Genomic DNA, 22,351 nt, shown 5'->3' with positions numbered 1-22,351 from the left:
CAGAGATGCTGCCTGACCTGCTGAGTTACTCCAGCTTTTTGTGTCTAACTTAGTAGATACCCTTTTTTGAATTGAGACGGGAAACTGGAGCATCCAGAGGAAGCCTACATTGTAACAACGAAAACACACAAACTCCGCAGGGAGCACCAAGGTCAGTATCGAACTGAGATCGCTGGAGCTGTGAGGCATCAACTCTACTAGTTGCACCACTGTGCTGTCCTTTTGTGTAACAGGTTTTCCATGGTTCTATGACTATATTATTGAATGGTGGAAAAGACTTGAGAGGTCATGTGGGCTGTTCCTGTTCTTACTTCCAATAACATTCATGTCATTATAAAATACTGCATCCTTTATGTTACTGGGAGCAATGCCACAGGGGAACTGGCAGTGTTAATAAACAAAGCAAGACTCTGATAGATTGCCAGGGAATGAATTCTTTGCCACAGCTCCCCATATTCTGAATGTAAGATTTGAATCGGCAGTGGGAGGAAATTATAAAACAGGATGCAGGTACATTCCCAAAGGGAGCGAGACAAAAATCACTCACAATTCTTCCTTGTCCCCCATGAGAGAAAGAGAGAAACACAAAAGAGAGCAACTAACTCACTCAGCTCTGAAATGCTCCCGACACACGTTGCCAGTAGTGACTGCTCCAGGGTCCGGAGTTCCAACTGAGCATAAGCATCAGCCCGCCCATCCTTGGTTGATGGTCCATTGTTGTACAAGCTAAAGTGGGCCGGCAGAGAAAGCACACCTGTAAAACAACAGGAGTCACATCAACAACTGATAATAGTGCACTCATGATCATTTTATAGAATCACTAGACCAAGTGCAGACCCGTTGGGTCTGCTCCCCCAATGGTGTGATCCCCCAACCCAATATTCCACCATGCACCCGTCTCCTCCAATGGAACTGAAGCCGTTCTCAAAAGTAAGATTCCAGCACTGCCCTGCCTCTTTAAAAAAAATCCCTGCCTGCTGCAGCAGTGAAAAGTTCAGTGTTCCTGTCTTGCAACATTGTTTCGAAGTGTGTTGGAAGCTGAGGAAGGAGCAGCCGTCAACGAATCGAAAGGCAGGAAGGGATCCGTACTGCAGGCGGACTGATTTGAGTTTTATATATATAGATAGATAGATAGTCACACAACACGGAAACAAGCCCTTCATCCCCACTTGTCCATGCTGACCAAAATTCCCATCTAAGCTCACACAATGTGACCGTGTTTGACCCATATCCTTCTAAATCTTTCCTATCCAGGTACCTGTCCAAATGTCTTTTAAGTGCTGTTATTGGACCTGCTTCAACCATTTCTTCGGGCTTTATAAATCAAGATCACTTTTTTTTAAGGAGCCCCTGCCTTACTGTAACATCACCTGTTATTTAAGGCAATTCTGTCCATGCCACTTCCTGTGGCAGGCAGGACATTTCTGTAGTGAAACATTTAGTGCCTCAAGGTACGACCTTCCTGTTGACATCACTTGTTCACACGAAGAGTTCCCTACCACAGTGGCACTTGGTCAACGTTGCACTGTTGACCTTGCAAAGTACATCCAACACTACTCTATTTAAGGAATAAATAAAAACAAGAAATAAATATAGCCAATGTCTACTTAACATCCATCAGACTTTCAATCGAAGTCTGACTGTTGTTTAACAAAATGGTTGAAAACTTGTAAATAATGCTGAACCAGGTAACAGGATGTCATGTCATGTATCTGGTATATTGCTTCATGTTGGCAATAGCATCAACAATGGTATATATTTTCCATGGTACTTTTTGTTTTCTTAGCCTTCACTTATAAATATGGTTGGAGGAAAGTCATTGGACTTGCCAAGTTGCAGGTTTCCATCAATAGATTTTTCACTGGTGGCTTCAGGCTGTATTGACTTTTCTCAAGTATCTATCCAATGGCAACTAAAAGGAGGAACGGCTTCACCCCCGGCACTCAGTCCAAGTTGCATCACCAACGGCGAGTTGTGGTATCGAGACCATCTGCCTCAACCAGTCAATTCTAATACATGCTTTGGACTTTAGATGCCGAGCAAACTAGTTCTTGGGATCCCAGAATGTAGAATACAAATGGCAAAAGAATATGGAAAACTTGGGGATATCAGGTTCAGATGGAATCAGTTGTGATGCCAGTGATTAAAACCGAACTGGTAGGTAACTACATACAATATAGAAGAGTGTTTATCTCCTCCCAATTTCCCTCTGCTGCCATTGAGTTTTTCCAGAGGTTTGTGCCAATTGATCTTGATTTGTTCCTCAGATCATTTACCAGCTACAGAAATCCCCCCCGTTCTGGGTCATGGGGCCAACTACATGATGCCAGGCAAGGGATGCCAATCCGCAAGTTTACACAGGTATCTGTGGCTAGACCTCGCATTAGCAGACAACCTGTGCATACTACTCGTCCCAAAACAAGCTGAGGCAGCAAACCAATGGCGTCCATAAAATGTCTCAGTACCTCATGAACCACAAAGTTAGATCCCTCAGAAGTATTCCAATCACACAACATTACATTGTAAGTGATTCAGTGTTTACGGCAACTTGCAAGATGATCGGTGGTCACTTTACCATTTGGCTCTACGGGCCAGAGCCAACCATAACTAATGCCGTAACACATTGATCTGGCAGCAATTAAAAAAGAGCACCTTCACAACATGTGGGTCAGTGGAGAACTACGTGCAGAGCTGCAGCTTCTGCAGCTGCCATGCAGAAAAGGGCTGAGAAATCCATTCACGTTTCCCTCCCAACAGGCAGGAAGCGGTGCAGAACTCTAGCAGCACTGGGAGCCACCCTCCTTGCAAGCTTAACTTTGTTTCTCAACAAACAGTCGCTCTATATTTCCATTTAATTCTAAGGTATTCAAATCTACTAACAGAACAAGTTTGCACCTACAGCCCTTCTGTTTAGGGTTTCACAAATGACCGGATATTGATTGATATGTAAATTACATTGGAACTGACAGTGAGGTGAACTCTACAGCAGCTCTATAAAGTTGTGCAGACAATTTTATTTTATTGACAAATATCCCTGCTTGACCAGTATGCTAGTTAAATTAAGTTTGATTTGAACTTAACACTGCGGCAACAAGGTTTTTGCATTCAAATCTGAGCAGGAATAAACTCTGGACATGTGGTAAAACTATGAGCATACAACGCCAAGAGGTAGGATGTGCACGATATTCAATAACACTAAATTGATGATTGAAGTTTGAAAGGCAATTTTTCTTGTTTCTGCCTCTACTAATCTTCCATGTATTTTTAAGCAGCTCCAGAAAAAAAAACACATTTGCTTTGACTTGTTGGTGTATATGTTACAGCCAACCAGGTGCTGTGGTTTTCAGTTTGTAAGTTTGAAGGTGGCCACATAAACAGAGGCCCTTTCATAAGAATATAAAGTCATTGCTTCGTGACTTAAAAGTCACGGAATCCTTTGGAATATGGACACACTGCCAGTTTCATAAACTAAGATGGAATGCAGCGATCTTTTCTGTGAGCGTGATGTTTTAAGAGATCCATCTGTTACGACTTATCAAATACAGCTGAAGAGATGGCACATTTCAGAAGTTCAGTTCAGCAATAAACATTCTACAGTGAAAAACAGAGGTTGGGATGACTTATTCAGTACCATTGACGATTCAGAAGTTTTTCAAAGAGAAGCCAAAACTGCGACTGGATAATTAGATGTTAAACAGATCCAAGTTTGTCTCTTGCCATTATCTACATAGAGCCATAATCCAGAACTAATCACACAATAATTGTTATCAAATCCAACTATTTCACTTCAGGTGTTATTGAATCGGAAACTAGTAAAATTGTAAATACAATCAGCTATCAGTGCAATTAATTTACTCTTGGAGTAATAGACGTTTAGATTAACTATTAGCTAACAAATATAACTACTGAATAACTCATTATGCAATTATCAAAATACAGTAATTCATCTTTAAGTGTGCTGCACTCAAAAGAAGTAGTGTGATGCTGATCACAATATACATCAATGACACAAACCCGTTATCAGGGGCTGGAACTTGAGTCCATGGAGCGCCTGCCACATGCAGACTATACAACACAACCGTGCTCAGGTCCTCCTACCCTGACCCACTGCAATTGAGCTTGTGTTCTTGATTCCAACCTCTTAACCCCTTCTCTAAACTGGTTGGCTTTGATCCATCCCATTCCACCTACATGAGAAACCGATCCATTCCACTTAATACTCCTGAGTTATCGACCCCCCTTTCGCTACCTTCCCAACTACGCCCCTTATCCATTCTTTCCTCACATTCCCAACTTCTGGTCACCAATCCATCCCCTCTCCAACTCCACTAAAAACTTTATCAGAGCCCTCGGGATTGAGCGGATCCTTGGTGCCCACATGCTGCACCCACCATGTGTGCGCATTGGATGCCTCATACTTTCTCTTTACTTTTACTTTGGAGATACAGCAGAATACAGAGATACAGAGAAACAGGCCCTTTGGTCCACCATGTCCGCGCAGGCTAGCTATCAGGCACTTTGGTAATAAATTTCCAATTAACCTAAAAACCTGCACGTCTTTGGAGTGTGGGAGGAAACCAGAGCACCCGGAGAAAACCCACATTACATGGTCACAGAGAGAACGTACAAACTCCATACAGACAGCACCCGTAGTGCTTATCAAACCCAGGTCTCTGGTGCTGTAAGGCAGCAGCTCTACCGTTATGCCACTGTGCCACCCAAACAACTCCTGTCCTATTTAAATATGGGTTTTTTTTAAACAACCTAGGCTGTTCATGTGAGGAGAAATGGTGCTTATTAATCAGAGGAATTTAGAAGGGATGTGCTGAAAGCCATCTCCTACAGCTTCCTTTAATATTATAAATGAGTGCATATAACCACATACACCAATCCTCTCTAATAAGGATTTTTTTTGAATTCATCCAAAATACTTCCTGCATAAATAGGCCCTATACTATGGTTAATTATAGGTCCACTCAAAGGGTTTATCACAGGAAGGGAGAACCCATCTTATTTTGCAGAGAGCTTGGAGATCTACATGATAAACAGAGTTCAATTGCAGTAATTGTCTCAGTGGAAAGCAACATGACGATGTATCAATGTACCAGGGACATGGCTTATAGCCCAGAAGATATTGTGTCATGCATCATGGTTTGGAGTAATTGTCATTCTACCAGCCATACTTTCCTGTTTCAGTTGAAAAACAGTAAAGCCTTTACACAGACGGTCACATGCACCAATGTCCGAAAGATTCAATGGAAATAGCTTATATTTTAGTGTCCTGCCAAACCTCACTGAGTTTGAAAGATGACACGAGTGAAATTCTGCACACTGAGGCTCTGCACTTTTCGGGAAGAAAGGAAGTTGGCAACAAAGCACACATTACCCTCAAGTCAATTTCAAACAGCATAGCTAGAAAGGTCATCAGCAACGAAATGGAACCAGCAAAGTGCACAATAATTGATTGCACTGAATAATCTCAATCTGATTGAGATTAACAACTCCAATGAAATACTCTCAATATTATTGATGGGTGGGAATGGCTGCGGGGGAAGGAAGTGCAGTGGGAGGAAGCATTGAGGAAGTCGATCGGGTAAGTAGATATGGAGAGGAGAGATCAGGGTTCCATTGGAATTTAGAGGTTTAATCGACTGACCAGAGCTCAGGAATGGAGGGATGGCAGGGTGAACAGCAAGAGGAGGAAGGAGTGGGTACGAGGAGGGAGTGGTTTGGAGGATGGAATGGGTGGGAGGAGGGAGCGGGCCCTCTGTGTTTGATGAGCTGATTTGAAGGGTGGTGGTTAAGAGGGAATTTAGATTGGGAGATGCGACCTGGACTAATTGCAGCATTGCTAGAGCAGAAAGTAAGGAGATTACAATTGGGTTCAGGATCTCGGCAGGACACAGGGTCTTGACCCTGAGCTTTGGTGGGAGGTGCTTGTGGGGAGAGATAGGTAGATATGAATTCAGAACCTTAGGGCAGAAGATTATCAAAGGATAAATAGTAAATGAGGGACATGCATCAATGGAATTCCAATCTGGCATTTCCCTGTGAAGATGAGGTTGCACTGGGAGAGCCCAGAAATGATGACAACGGGGGACAACCAGCATGCAAGACTCCATGAAGACAATTGCACATGAACTGAAGTAATCTGATGCTTGTCTGATCCAGACGCATCAGACATACCAGCAAACCACATGTCAGGAAGTGGCTGGATAGTAAAGAGTTAGTTACATAAAGCACGTAGGATGCGTTCCCAGGAACAGGAGTGTTTGTTGAATCAGTGCTAAAAGGATCCATTATATCATTATCCATAGAAGTGTTGCTGTGCCAAGAATCTGGTGCAATCTGCTGGGGTGGGACTTGGTGTGAACCCTGGTCTCTCAGCGGCTATGAAGGACTTGGTGTGAATTCAGTAATGAATCGCCCAATAGTGGTCACTGGCCATTGAGCTTGTTATGAGAGAGAAACCTCCAGGTCGGGGAGAGCTGTGCAGCCAGATGAAGAGAGGAGCAGGCAGCAGTTTCTATCACATTCAGGAGGAGACGGTGAGAACGACCGTGGGAAGTGGGTTGTCTGTGAGTAGATGCAGCAGGTAGTGCCTGTCCCGAGCAATGGTCCTGCACTCACTGTGCAGGTTGTGGTGCAGCCCTGAGCCCCACATAGTGAGGTGATGTCACTTCTCATCACAGCCCAGCTAATACTGGCTTTCACTGCAGCTTCCCCACACTGGGCAATGGGTGATTCGATGCCAGGGAAATATTGACCGACGGCAGGGTTTCATGTCAGGTTCCAGGTACATTAGTGTGCAGCCCGGGGAAATGTCTTTTTGAAAGTTACAAAGTGAATGCAACTGTGAAGACCAACCTTATTAGGAAACAGCACTCTGCAATTATTGTCAACACCAGAACATTTCCTTTTAAGAGTTTTGTGATAGTTCTGAACATGCCTGGCGTCCAGTGTTTGAGAATAAAGAAAATCTGCCATTGTGTACACTGTGATCAGGAGCAAGTCAGTATAATTAACCTTTGATGTAAAGGTTTGCAAAGGCAAACTGACAGTTTACACTGGCAGTAAGAATTAAGCAACTAGGGTCACAGTTGTTGTTAGCTTGACCAATTTGCCGGTGTGATTGCCACACAAAAATTAAACTCTTGCTGTTGTTTACTGTCCCAGTTGCAGGATTTCTTACTGTCGTATTTGTAGCAAAGTCAGCGGATCATTTAACTCTGCTTTGGAGGGGCAAAAAAAAATCTCACATCTGATATAATCAAATCAAATCTGTGCAGTGCGCCTTTGCTGTGTTCATACACTGTTAGAGCAACAACAGGCACACCTGATATTGCGTCGTTCAAGAATCCCAGCAGATTTAAGGGGACAATGTAGTATGTCAGTTGAGCTTTGACAGTAAAGACCTGTTTGTGAATCAGTTGACAAATGCTCTAATCATGTTTAACATAACAGGAAGCTCAACACATTCACATGGAGAATCTTTTCGATTATGGATCAGCTATGTTGCTTTGCTTGCTTATGTGAAAAATACCACAAAGACACTATTAAGATTTGATATAGTTGATTTGCATTCCCAAGCAATAAAATCACAAACTGCATCGACCACAATGACAGCAGTATGCCCTTGTTGACATTAATAAACTTAACTAACTCTCTATTTATTCGGACCCTCACTCTGGATTAACCCACACACTACACTAAGTAAGTAAGTAAGTAAGTTTATTGGCCAAGTATTCACATACAAGGAATTTGCCTTGGTGCTCCGGCCACAAGTAACATGACATATAGTGACAGTTACGAATGACTCAGAAAACGCTAAACATTAATAATAATAAAACATTAATGATAAAACACCATTGATCAAGCATGTGAACCAACAAAATACCAGATCAAAGGGAGGCTACAGATTTTTGGCTGTTGAGTAGAGCTACTACTCGTGAATAAAAACTGTTTTTATGTCTGGCTGTGGCAGCTTTGACAGTCCGGAGTCGCCTTCCAGAGGGAAGTGATTCAAATAGTTTGTGGCCAGGGTGAGAGGGGTCAGAGATTATCTTGCCCGCTCGCTTCTTGGCCCTTGCAGTGTACAGTTCATCAATGGAGGGAAGGTTGCAGTCAATAACCTTCTCTGCTGTTGTAAAGCAAATGGAATCCAGTGCAGATTTATGAGGTGACACCCTAGCCTGATCCATTGGTCAAGAGGAACAGGGTGAAAGTTGTGTACAGCTGAAAGGTTATTTTCTAAGTCAAGTCAAGTTTATTATTTGTCACATACACATACGAGATGTGCAGTGAAATGAAAGTGGCAATGCTCGCGAAACAACCAAACAAATTATAAACACAATCATAACACACATATTATTTTACATAATAATTTGTCTTTGTCAGACCTTTAGAATGTCCTCGAATAGAGACATAAAAATAATTGCAGGCTCAAATTTGAATGCTAGTGCATAACAAATAATATTGAATCCTGTTACAGTTCGTGCCCAACTTTGAGTTGAGTTTTGAGTTGAGTTTAGTTTATTGTCAGGAAGGAACTACAGATGTTGATTTAAACCGAAGATAGACACAAAATGCTGGAGTAACTCAGTGGGATAGGCAGCATCTCTAGAGAGAAGGAATGGGTAACGTTTCGGGTCGAGACTCTTCTTCAGACTGAAACTTCACCCATTCCTTCTCTCCAGAGATGCTGCCTGTCCTGCTGAGTTAATCAAGCATTTTATGTCTATATTTAGTTTATTGTCACGTGTACCGAGGTACAGTGAAAAGTTTTTGTTGCATGCTAACCAGTCAGCGGAAAGACAATACATGATTACAATCGAGCCATCCACAGTGTACAGATACATGACAAAGGGAATAATGTTTAGTCAAGATAAAGCCCAGTAAAGTCTGATCAAGAATAGTCTGAGAGTTTCTAATGAGGTAGATAGTAGCTCAGGACCGCTCTTTCAGTTTAACAAAGGGGAAACCATGGTTGGTGTATTTGAACTGCCTCTGTACACGCATTTCTTACCTTTCATTTCAATGTTACTTTAGTACCTTTACTGACAGAACTGAAATTTGTGTTTGCAGAAATGTTCAAAACAGTTTGCCACTAATTGCTAAAGGAATGATTTGGCAGTGATGAAAATATATTGTAAGGGTTTCCGTATGTTCCTGTTTCAAAATGAAATGATGCATCTGATCCTGAATTTATGAGCTTCTCAGTTCTATTGCACTGGCTTTGGTTACACTGAGATGTTGTATTTTATTTAATATGGCTTTTCCAGATGAGGTGCAGATGGCACACACCACAGAATTAGCCTCTTTCCCATTTTTGCGAAGTTCACGAACTGGTTAAGTAAAATCTAGAACAGTTGAATGTCTTAACTGCGGACAATATCTTGATGTATATGGAAGATAAAAAAGTGAGTTAAAACCGACTGGATGGTGAAGTATTGTTTCACCCATTCTTTCACCCACTCTATGAAGATGCACGTAGAAGTGAAACCCAAGTGTAACATTTGGGTGGTTGAGGGCGGGTAAGATACGTAATTAGAGATTTAGAGAATGAATGCTCCAGTGTTTACTAACTGAAACAATTGCCAACTAGAAGTTATACATTCTGTCCTGATACTTATGTGCTATACTCCAATTCCTGGACACATTGTAAACTTGTCATGCTGCAATTGCATCTGCATGTACTCTATTGGGAGAGTAGAACAGTATAATATGTTTACATTGGCAGTTTTGATAAAAATGCAGACACGGGGATTTTTAATTTCCGGAAATCCCAGAAGTGGATGCACAATTACGTTTTTAATGTACTATTAGATGATCCCAGTTCAGTTGCCTGCAAGTCGCTGTTTTCCTGTCTCCCTTTCCCTGGCGGCACATCTCTTGGCCCAGCTCCACTTTTGTGGCTTTCTCCTCCATTCGCTTCTAATTCTCACTCATTTATCTTTTTACCTTTCAGCTGGCTGCCGAGGTGGAGAGGGACTTTCTGATGAGCACTTTATGTTACGAAAGGGAAGGAAGAAACTAGTGAATGGGGTATTTTAGGAAAATAGCTGCCAACTACCTATTCACTTCTCCAGTCACACTCCCTCCTGTGTCCTAAGCCCCCAATGATTTCCACATCATCATCCGCTCCTTTATCTTCTCAGTACCTTCTCCTTTCTTGCCAGCAAACTCTTTGAATCACTTCCCTCTGGAAGGCGATTCCAGACTGTCAAAACTGCCACAGCCAGACATAAAAACTGTTTTTATCCACGAGTAGTTGCTCTACTCAACAGCCAAAAATCTGTAGCCTCCCTTTGATCTGGTATTTTGTTGGTTCACATGCTTGATCAATGGTGTTTTATCATTAATGTTTTATTATTATTAATGTTTAGTGTTTTCTGAATCATTCGTAACTGTCACTGTATGTCATGTTGTTACTTGTGGGCGGAGCACCAAGGCAAATTCCTTGTATGTGAATATTTGGCCAATAAACTTACTTACTTACTTCTTTCCCAATTATCCTTGCCATTTTCCTTTTCAATTAATTTGACCCCAGACACAGATTTTCCATCCACTTTTCAATTACCACCTTCTTCCTTTCTCTCTTCCATTCTTCTTTTGTCGCCTTGTTCCTCCCGTCTTCCTTCCAAATGGGTTCGCTCAGAGAATCATTGATTTTCTTTCAAATTGAATAATCTCATACTTTAAAAAATCAACACAATTAGAACGAAGAAAGGTTAAAAATTGTCTTCTGCATTTCATGCTGAATATATGTAGCAGCATCTACTTTTTTGAAAATATTGCCTTCAACAAAAATAACACAAATTGAGGAAATAAGGAACTGCAGATGCTGGTTTATAAAAAAAGACACAAAGTGCTGAAGTAACTCAGCGGGTCAGGCAGCATCTCTGCAGAACATGGATAGGTGATGTTTCAGGTCCCAAAACGCCTGAAAATGCCTGACCTGCTGCGTACTTTGTGTCTTTGTTTAATACGTTAAAGCCATTTACAATTAGCCATACAGTGAAATACCCTCAAAACCTTAGATCTTGGTCAACAAAGCTCAAGTTCTTAATGGTGACCTAAACCATAATTAGATCAGAAAACTAAATTTTTGCACATGGTCTATAATCCTTCTCATAAAAACATTAAAATGAAGAATTTGGATAACATGATAATACCCTGCCTTAATCACACTGTTACATTTATCACAACGTACTACATCACAACTGCTGAGCGGCAGAAGACTGAGCTGGCATTTGACAGCAGGCTCCACTTCAAATGGAGTTTTCTTGCAGTGAATTGTGGACACAGCACAATCTATCACACAAACCAACAATTTATACCTCACGCCTCCATTGCGAAGCCAGCAGCATAATCAAGGATGAGTCACACCCACACTCCTTCTTCTCCCTCTCCCATTGGGCAAAATGTGTGGAAGTGCGGAAACGCACACCTCCGATTCAGGGACAGTTTCTTCCCACCTGTTATCAGGCAACTGAACCATCCTACCGCAACTAGAGAGGTGTCCTGAACTACTATCTACCTCATTGGGGACCCTTAGACTACCTTTAATCGGACTTTCCTGGCTTTACCTTGTACTAAACGTTATTCCCTTATAATGTATCTGTGCACTGTGAATGGCTCAATTGTAATCATGTATTGTCTTTCCGCTGTCTGGTTAGCACGCAACAAAACCTTTTCATTGTAGCTTCGTACACGTGACCAAAAACTAAAACTGCCCCAGAAATCACAGGCTGGTCCAGATTACAGCATATAAGAGTTCGCTTTCACTGGATATTACGAACAATTTTTATGTAAATCCTTCATCTAATACTGTTTATAAAAATCATATATCAAGGCAGTGCTAAAGCTGACACCTACAAAATTCCATTCTGACATACTTCCCATCAACTTTCTGCCCTCAATCCGATTTACTATGTTATTATCTAGCACATAACATCCGTTGATGTATGTATATTTGTGTAAAAATTTCATTTTTTGTCCAAAAAAAAGCCATCGACTCAGACTACATACTAAATTTGTAAAATAAACTCCTCAAGAAAATTCCATACATTTAAACAGACATGACCCATTTATTCTGAACACTTTCTGACACCATTATACCTATTAGATAATTCCTCCTGCACCTATTTTCTATGTTTCTATGTTTCCTTATTCTATTTATCAGTCTCGAACACAAAACAGAAAAATAGGCATGAGAGAAAGTGAAAGAGAAAATAGTAAGTAAATATCACTCAGTACGTGGATAAAATAGATCAATAAAGATTGTCAGCTGTTTTGTTGACCCCTCCTAAAAAAGGTTAAAATGAAGTAAAAGTTGTTATACTTTTTACTGTACTTTAAAGATCATGCTTTAAATCACTTGCATTTATATAAAACACAGGATCTTTAATCCAATTCCAGTTCTCCTGTGGAAACACTTTGCAAAATTCCTTTCCATTTGGCCCCTGCCTCTAATCCATTTTAACAGACATTGAAGTTCAGAAAGAAAACCAGTTCCTTATAGATGACAGGCCGACTATGTGCAACTTATTTTTAAATTCCCCCCAGGTTTGAATACACATCAATTAACATTCAGTTTCAACACAGTAATAACAGGCAAGTTAACAATTCCACATTTTTCACAATCATCGCTGATGATTAAATATAACACAATTTAAATTATCTCAACGAGTGTTAAATATAGTGCAATCAGACTTTTTTTAGATTACAGAATCATTCAAGTACACAAGAAAACCAGGTAAATAAAAATCCCATTTTTAACTCCAACTCCCATCCAAATAGAAAATAAACAGATTATAAAATAACATTACACTTTGGTGGAATTCAAAATAACACAACTTAAAATAGCAGGCCAATATGTTCAAGGCAACAAAATGTATCACTGACCATTGGCACACTCTGTGTAAAAGGTGCTAAATTACCCCCCTCTGACTGATAGTCAGTTTTTGATATCAGAATTTTATAGAGGTCACAATAATTCGAAGGTTATTATGTTGAACTTGTTACTTTATATTCTGCCCTTTGAATTCCTTTCTTTACCTCAATTGGCAACTGCCCATCACATTTTCATACCATAAAGAAATGCAGGGATAATGCAAACAGCAGGTTTTATAAGGAATTGTACAAATGTTTCATGAACTAACAGACTTGGGGCTTGTCCTAGTGATGTGGGACACATTGCAAATCATATCACCAAACCCCCATGCTGACAGTCACACTGCCCTCAAGAACTCCCACCATGACCAGCAGCCCAACTGAGAAAGAATGATTGAAATCAATTTAAACACTCGCAGCCTGATTTCACTGGCAGCTCTGGGATTTGAACTAAAACAATGCAGTTGCAAGATGCCTGCTTCATCACTTAAACAACTTGGCCTGAAGATAGTTTTACAATGCTATTAGGATTTACAGTCCTACTGATGGAAGCCGACAGAGGCAGCTTCAAATTTCTTAAAGTAGTAAAGAATATATTCCAGGCCAGTTACCTTTTAAAAAAACAAGAATAGAGATGTCTCTTATTCAGATATTTCTTCAAAAAACACTAACTTTCTGTTGAATTAATCTGCATGTTAGATGTTCTGAAGTCTGTACTACAAAGTTAATCGAAGTTAACAGTAACAGAAGCTGTACATTCTATTTCGTTTCCTTTAGCTTTGAGCATTCCCAAGTGGAACACTATTCAACAGCTTGGCAGCTTACCAAGGCCATCATGCCTTACTGTTTGTAAAGTGCAAAGTCAGTTTATTACTGCAGAGGAGAGTTTTTTTTTAATTCGCCATAACATCCTCTCAAATAATCTACTTTGAAATACAACAAGATTGCTGTTTTTTGAATAAATTCCAAAGGATTGTGTACATTTTTTTAACTTATGCCAGAATTTTGAGCTCATAATCCAGTCTAATGACCAGCACAGTATAGTACAGCTTAGTACAGCTTGCCAGCCTTTCAGCAACTATTGTAAATGTCTTCCTTTGGCTGAACTGTTGAGATAAGCCACTGCCTACGTACTCATTGCCACGTACTAATTCGGGATGGGTAACAAATATTGGTCTTTTCAACCAAACCTACATCCTGAAAATTGAAAAGTAACCTTTATGCAATCCACTCCTGCTTCACTGTATAGGTATTTTGATTAAGTCATCAGTATTTTAGAGTACAGTGGGATTCCAGTATGTTTCATCCAGACTATTCCTGCCTGATATGAATTGCAACAGATACTACAGAATGGAGGATGGAAAGTTAACGCTGTGTTATCACTATTGCAGAGTGGAAATCTAAAGGACAGATCTCCTTGTGAAAACAGGCCAGGCATAGATAATGTATATGGTTGATGCCAGTTTACCTTTAGATTTGGTCTACCAATGTCCATGTCATCTTGTCCTCTTAGAAGCTAAGTGATGAGTGTTAAATTTGATCTCTGCCTGCAGCTAAATTTTAATTTTAGTAGTCAGAAAAGTTATGAGATTGTATGCTCCCATGTTAGTCAATGGTATTTTCAAAGTTCCAAATATTGCAATCTGTAAGTATAAAATGTTCCTCAGTTGCTTTTATCTATCAATCTTAAAGACATGTGGAGATGGAAATAATTTCATCAAATTAAATAGATGCTTGGGAAAAATAGACAATGTTTTGGCCTAATGTACAAATTCCATGGTAAATTCTTGACCTACTCAAAATAATCTGTGGTGTTAGGTTGGTGAGTGAAGAGAGTACTGTGGATGTCTGGGGATTAATATACATGGAGTTATTTATTTAATAAATAAACGATATCTGCTCACAGAATATACACTATGGACAACTTTCAAAGCATGGTTAGCAAACCAAACCCAGCACACACTGCTGCCTGAAGATTGGAGGCATGATATACAGTATCTTGGAATATCAAATAAAACAGTTTAAAAGCATAATGAAGGTGACAAAACATCTCCATAAACTAAGACAAAAAAAGGTCTGAAGAAAGATCCCGACCCAGAACGTCACCTATCCAGAGATGCTGCCTGACCCACTGAGTTACTCCAGCACTTCATATCATTTTCTTGTAAACCAGCATCTGCAGTTCTTTGTGCTGCTCCACTGTAAAATATCCTCAATCAATCTGAAGAAAGGTCCCAACCTTAAACATCACCTATCCATGTTCTCCAGAGATGCTACCTGACCCATTGAGTTATTCCAGCATTCTGTGTCTTTTTCTATCTACATAAATTAGAAAGATTGATGAATGTCTTTAGTTTTCTTGTGGCTATATTTTGACCCTTAGCTAATTAAAAAAAACTTTTCATTGGATGTCCTTGTGAAAAATGAGGCATCTATTAATTTTGTGCCATACCTACCCAGTTCATTTTCTGCAGCGACGTTGCAGTACCTTTCAGAGGGCAGCAGTGTAGTGCAACCAGAGTTACCTTCTGGCAATGCCAGAGGCCTGCGCTCAATCCCGACCTTGGGTGCTGTTGGTGGGGGTTTTCTCGTTCTCCTGTGACGACAAGAGCTTTCTCTGGGTGCTCAGGTTTCCTCCCACATCCCAAGATATGTGGGTTGGTAGATTGGTTGACCACTGTAAATTGCCACTAGTTTATTGGTAAGTGATAGATTATGTGAGGTGACCAGAAGAAAAAAGATGGGATTAATTTAGGATGTGCAAAATGAGTGGTTCATGTCAGCACAGATTCAGTAGGCCGTTTCCCACCGTATATCTTTTTTTACTCTATAACTTTGTGCAGCAGCTTCTATGGCTTCCAGATGCTATATTGGGCCAATAGGGTAAGTGAACTAACTTTATAAGCTTCCATTGAGACGTCAACCTCACCAAGTGAAAGGCAAATACTGACAAAGAAACGACTGAATAAACGTTTCTCGTTTCCAAATGTTTCAGTTCAGGGAAGATAGCTCATATGTCACTACTCACAATCTCCAAACGCAGCACAACTTAACATCCTCGGACACCATTCCCAGAAGTCCCTCATTACTTGTCACAATAAAGGTAAATGATTTATTCTTTAAACAAGATCATTTATTTTCTATTTGAAGTGAGTGTTGCCATATAGTGCAAATACATGGCTCAGTGAAGTTAAAGGAAGAACAGACTGATTAGAAAGAACACGCCTTACTTATTAGGCTGCTCATGTCTTGATCGTGAATTTACTATAGGTATAAATAACATGAAAATACTAATAAGTAGTTGAAGTTTTCCATTCATACGATCACAAAGAAAGCTCATCAATACCTCGACTTTCTCAGACGTTTAAGCAGATTCAGCTTGTCACCGAATACTATTCAAATTCTATATGGTAGAGAGTATGCCAATTGGTTCAATAATTAAAATTGATTTGGAAACTCGAAACCTCAAGAATCATAGAGGCTGCAGAAAGTGGTGGACATTGCCCAGTCCATCACAAGTATTGACCTCCCCAACATTGAAGGGATTTACAGGAAATGTTGCTTGAAAAAAGCAGCTAATATCATCAAGGATCCACACCATCCTTGCTATGCTCTTATCTTGCTACTATCATTGGGAAGAAGATATAGGAGCCTGAGAATCATGATCCCCAAGTTCATTGATAGGTCCATTCCATCAGCCATCAGGCTCTTGAACAACACTGCAAAACCCTATCCACAATCCTACCTTAGCAATGATCTATGGAGGATTTTGTTTAGTTTGCACAATGTAGTACCGTTTGCACTCTTATGGTCTGGTCACCAAGTATTGCTGGCAATTTATTGTATTATTGATTATTGTATATTTATTTATTGTGGTGTTGAGTTAGTATGCCTGTAATGCTGCAGCAAGAAATAATTTTATTGTTTCATTTGTGTATACAACAATTATTATCTAAATGGTGGCCGATTGGGAAAGGGGGAGATGCAGCGAGACCTGGGTGTCATGGTACACCAGTCATTGAAGGTAGGCATGCAGGTGCAGCAGGCAGTAAAGAAAGCGAATGGTATGTTAGCTTTCATTGCAAAAGGATTTGAGTATAGGAGCAGGGAGGTTCTACTGCAGTTGTACAGGGTCTTGGTGAGACCACACCTGGAGTATTGCGTACAGTTTTGGTCTCCAAATCTGAGGAAGGACATTATTGCCATTGAGGGAGTGCAGAGACGGTTCACCAGACTGATTCCTGGGATGTCAGGACTGTCTTATGAAGAAAGACTGGATAGACTTGGTTTATACTCTCTAGAATTTAGGAGATTGAGAGGGGATCTTATAGAAACTTACAAAATTCTTAAGGGGTTGGACAGGCTAGATGGAGGAAGATTGTTCCCGATGTTAGGGAAGTCCAGGACAAGGGGTCACAGCTTAAGGATAAGGGGGAAATCCTTTAAAACCGAGATGAGAAGAACTTTTTTCACACAGAGAGTGGTGAATCTCTGGAACTCTCTGCCACAGAGGGTAGTTGAGGCCAGTTCATTGGCTATATTTAAGAGGGAGTTAGATGTGGCCCTTGTGGCTAAGGGGATCAGGGGGTATGGAGAGAAGGCAGGTACGGGATACTGAGTTGGATGATCAGCCATGATCATATTGAATAGCGGTGCAGGCTCGAAGGGCCGAATGGCCTACTCCTGCACCTAATTTCTATGTTTCTATGTAATTAAACACTTTTGACACTTGATTGGGTTCGATCAAAATTACATTATTTGTAAAAAAGAGTTTATCATTCCAAAAACGATTGTTGAACATAGGTGATCTTTATTTATTTATTTACTTTCAAATATATTTACTGACATTTATATTTACTTAAATTCTGCAGTGGTTTCAATGTTATATATAGATAATAATTATATTTCCTGCTATGTAATAAATATTAATTTAACCTATTAATATATAAACATCACTAGTACATCTGTGTATTATAGCATAGCAGGACTATTTTCAATAAAATAATAATCCAAAAATCTAATAGGGGCTCTCCATGAACTTTAATTAAATAAGGGGGAAGCATATTTTCACTTTGAGGCTGTAACCTAATCAGTCTTTGCTTTTCTGTTTATAATGTCATCTGAACCTTCCAGTCAAGAGTTGAACCCAGTAATCACCACCATAAACCATCAATTGCATTATATGCATTACTTTCCATGACTGGCATAAAACAAAGCAGCTATTCACGAAAGTAATCAGAATCAGAACCAGTTAGTGAGACAAAAACCTAATATTTCTCAAGAAATGTGGTGGAGACCCATTGTTTATTCATCTAATGCCCTTTCTCATCGCATTTCCTATTTCCAGTTTTGAAGATATCGCGAGAAATGTCCCAGTGAAAACAAAATGGTCCCTGATAACCAAATAATGATCACAAGCAATGGCAGCATCAGCAATCACTACTGATTTTAAGAAGATTTGGTTTCAAGATTGAACCAAAAATGAACAAAACTGCAGTTGGATAAGAAGGCTTTCCAACTGAATGAATTGCTTGGTTCCAATTCATTGTAATTTAAAGTAATTATTACTTTACAGAATTTACTTTTGTAAAGGTATGGTCCCGGTGCCTTTTCCCAAATAGCACAGATAAAATCCATTATTTCAGTGGCAATCTAAGCATCTGCAGAGATGTACTTTCTCACTCAAAATGCGTATTCTTTCTTAACTGTACAGATTGTGCACAACCTCCGGAATAAGAAGCAGAAAGAGAAATAGACATTGGCGGGAAGCAGTTGTATTTAAAATAAAACTGGACAATTTCCCACAAGATTGCAATGCTCATTTGGCAACGAATGTGTGACCAGGAAGCGCTGCATTGAAGCAAATGCCATTGTGGCTTGGACCCATTTAAAAGAATACTGGGAATGTATAGCATGTACCACAAAGATGGTCATGTTTATTTAAATCTCAGTCTCGGCTACTTTCCTTATAAAGGAACAAATCATTATAGATGATTAGAGCTTCAGTTGAAGAAATTGATTCTGCATTTCTCTGCAGACAGTGACTGACCTGCTGAGTCGTTACAGAATTTTCTGATATGTCTCAGAAGAAGCAGTTGCTGCAGCCACATTGGTCTGGAATTTCCTTGGAGTGGTTTGCCACCTACAGTCACATCTTACCGAGGGACTAAACCAGGTCTCACACTGAGTGGCTACTCCAGTGCAAACGTCCCCGATTAGAACACACAACCTCCTGATTGTCAATCCAATCACACAATAGGGCCTCACTGGCATCATCCACTGGGATCAGATCTGGCTAAACTGGTGCACTGGCTTTCAGAGCTGGAAAATGACGTTGCCTTTCTCCTCATTAACCATTCCTTCCCAGTGGAATGAATGGTGTCGCTGAACCAAGATTGACAGCAGGCTTTCCAGAATGAGTGGTGGAAGTTTGTGCTTCGGATTGACTCCAAGGTGAGTTTAGCGGTTAGTCCAACAATGGCAAGTCAACTATGGAGAAGTTGGGGTTTTTCCAATCATGTACATTTGCAGTGGAATTAACAACTTCTACACACATGCAATCCTCTCTGGCATTTACCCATGCATTATTATTCATATGCAGGATAGGAGTATTTATGCCATCAGCTTTTCAATGACAAGATTAAAAACCTCACATATTTGCAAAATTAAAACAGAATGAAAGATTATAGAAATTATAGATTATAGAAATATTTAAAGGAATTCCAAAGGATAGATCTGCTTGTGAAAACAGCCCAGGTAACAGATGATGTATAATACAATTGATGCATGTTTATATCTGGTCAACCAATATCCATTTCATCTTGTCCTCTGAGGCCAAGTGAAGAATGTGCAACCTGATCTCTGCCTACAGCCACATTCTAATTTCAGAAGCTAGAAAAAGTTGAGAATACATGATCTCATGACAGTCAATCATATATGGAAAATATGAAACTTTTTAAGATGTTAGATTATCTACCAGATGTCTTTTATAATTGGTGCAATATCCAAGGGCAAAAAGAAGTGTTTAAAAAGAGCCTATATTTCAACTTTCCCCAGCAAAAAACTTCCACTACCTTCATCAGCGAATATACCTAATTTGCACAATTCTTACGTCATGAAATAAGATTATATTACAAAATAAGGGGGAGGGTGGTGGTGGTGTGGGGGAGGGTGCGGTGGTGTGTGAGAGGGGGGCGGTGGTGTGTGTGGGGGGATGGGGTGGTGTGTGGGGGGGTGGTTGTGGGGTGTGGTGTGTGTGGGGGGGGGGTGGTAGGGTGGTGTGTGGGGGAGGGGGGTTGGGTGGTAGGGTGGTGTGGGGGGGGGGGAGAAAAGAGGCAGGGGGTAAAGAGGGTGTATGGGTGTGTGTGGGGAGGTGGTGTGTGTGGGGAGGAGGGGGAGGGGGGGAGAGAACAGGGGGGTGTGACTCCACTCAGCAGCCACCGGTCGCGGCTCCACACAGTGCTTCCTGACTCCACACAGGGACTTTCCCGACTCCACACAGGGACTTTCCCAACTCCACACAGGGACTTTCCCAACTCCACACAGCGACTTTCCCGACTCCACACAGCGACTTTCCTGACTCCACACAGCGACTTTCCCGACTCCACACAGCGACTTACACGACTTCACTCTTGCGGACTCCAACAGCACTTGTGGACTCAGCCCCACCTGCAGGGATTTATTCTCCTGCAGGTGCCGGAAGGGGCGTTACCTTCATGGTGACTGACATGCGAGAAGACCAATCTGCTGATCTCACGATTTTTTAAACTTTCATAACTTTTGTATAATTCCACCGATTGGAACAAAATTTGGTGCGCTTGGAGGAGAGAACGGTGAGTAAGGTGGCGAAAAATCCTAGCGATAAAGGGTACTGTTTATGCGCACATTTTAAAAAAAAGCAAACCGGAAGTTGCCAAGATGAGAGTTTTAGTAATAGTATAGATAGATGGATTAAATTCTTTTGTTTTAACCATCAATCTACACACAATACCCCAGAATGAAGAAGCAAAAACAGGTGTTTAGAAATTTTTGCAAAGTAATTATAAAGAAATAACTGAAATATCACATTTACATAAGTATTCAGATTCTTTACTCAGTACTTTGTTGAGGCGCTTTTGGCAGTGATTACAGCCTCAAGTCTTCTTGGGTATGACGCGACAAGCTTGGCACACCTGTATTTGGGTAATTTCTCCCATTCTTATCTGCAGATCCTATCAAGCTCTGTCAGGTTGGATGGGGAGTTTCGATGCACGGCTATTTTCGGGTCCCTCCCGAGATGTTCGATTGGGTTCAAGTCTGGGCTCTGGCTGGGCCACTCAAGAACATTCACAGACTTGTCACTAAGCCACTCCTACATTGTCTTGGCTGTGTGTTTAAGGTTCGTTTTCCTGTTGGAAGGTGAACCTCCGCCCTAGTCTGAGGCCCAGAACGCTCTGGAGCAGGTTTTCATCAAGGATCTCTCTGTACTTTGCTCTGTTCATCTTTCCCTCGATCCTGACGAGTCTGCCGCTGAAAAACATCCCCACAGCATGATGCTGCCACCACCATGCTTCATCGTAGGTATGGTATTGGCTAGACGATGAGGAGTGCCTGGTTTCCTCCAGACATGACGCTTGGCATTCAGGCCAAAGAGTTCAATCTTGTTTCATCAGACCAGAGAATCTTGTTTCTCATGGTCTGAGAGTTCTTTAGGTGCCTTTTGGAAAACTCCAAGCGGGCTGTCATGTGCCTTTTACTGAGGAGTGGCTTCCTTCTGGCCACTCTACCATAAGGGCCTGATTGGTGGAGTGCTGCAGATATAGTTGTCCTTCTGGAAGGTTCTCCCATCTCCACAGAAGAACTCTGGAACTCTGTCAGAGTGACCATCGGGTTCTTGGTCACCTCCCTGACCAAGGCCCTTCTTCCCCGATTGCTCAGTTTGGCCGGGTGGCCAGCTCTATGGAGAGTCCTGGTGGTTCCAAAGTTCTTCCATTAAGAATGACGGAGGCCACTGTGCTCTCCGGGACCTGCAATGCTGCAGAAATTGTTTTATACCCTTCCCCAGATCTGTGCCTCGACACAATCCTGTCTCGGTCTACGGACAATCCTTTGTCTTCATGGCTTGGTTTTCTGCTCTGACATGCACTGTCAACTGTGGGCCCTTATATAGACAGGTGTGTCCCTTTCCAAATCACGTCCAATCAATTTAATTTACAACTGTGGACTCAATCAAGTTGTAGAAACATCTCATGGATAATCAATGGAAACAGGATGAACCTAAGCTCAATTTTGAGTGTCATAGGAAAGGGTCTGAATACTTATGTAAATGTGATATTTCAGTTATTTCTATTTAATTACTTTGCAAAAATTTCTAAACACCTGTTTTCGCTTCTTCATTCTGGGGTATTGTGCGTAGATTGATGATAAAAAAAAATGAATTTAAAATGTGGAAAAGGTGAAGGGGTCTGAATTCTCTCTG

The 22,351-nt window shown here is 40.9% G+C and overlaps 1 protein-coding gene across 1 annotated transcript in view; it reads right to left on the bottom strand.

Moving 5' to 3' along the window:
* The window catches only part of abtb2b (ankyrin repeat and BTB (POZ) domain containing 2b), a 190,703-nt gene that overhangs the window by 60,931 nt on the left and 107,421 nt on the right, over nucleotides 1-22,351 (bottom strand). The window contains exon 3 of the mRNA XM_055649391.1: nucleotides 608-754. Coding sequence (XP_055505366.1) covers nucleotides 608-754 — 147 coding nt within the window. The remainder of the gene's footprint in view (nucleotides 1-607; nucleotides 755-22,351) is intronic.

Source organism: Leucoraja erinacea, chromosome 18 (assembly GCF_028641065.1).
Source record: "Leucoraja erinacea ecotype New England chromosome 18, Leri_hhj_1, whole genome shotgun sequence".
NCBI classification, from domain to species: Eukaryota; Metazoa; Chordata; class Chondrichthyes; order Rajiformes; family Rajidae; genus Leucoraja; species Leucoraja erinaceus.
Note: the sequence above shows the minus strand (reverse complement) of the source record. Positions and strands in the feature narration are given on the sequence as shown.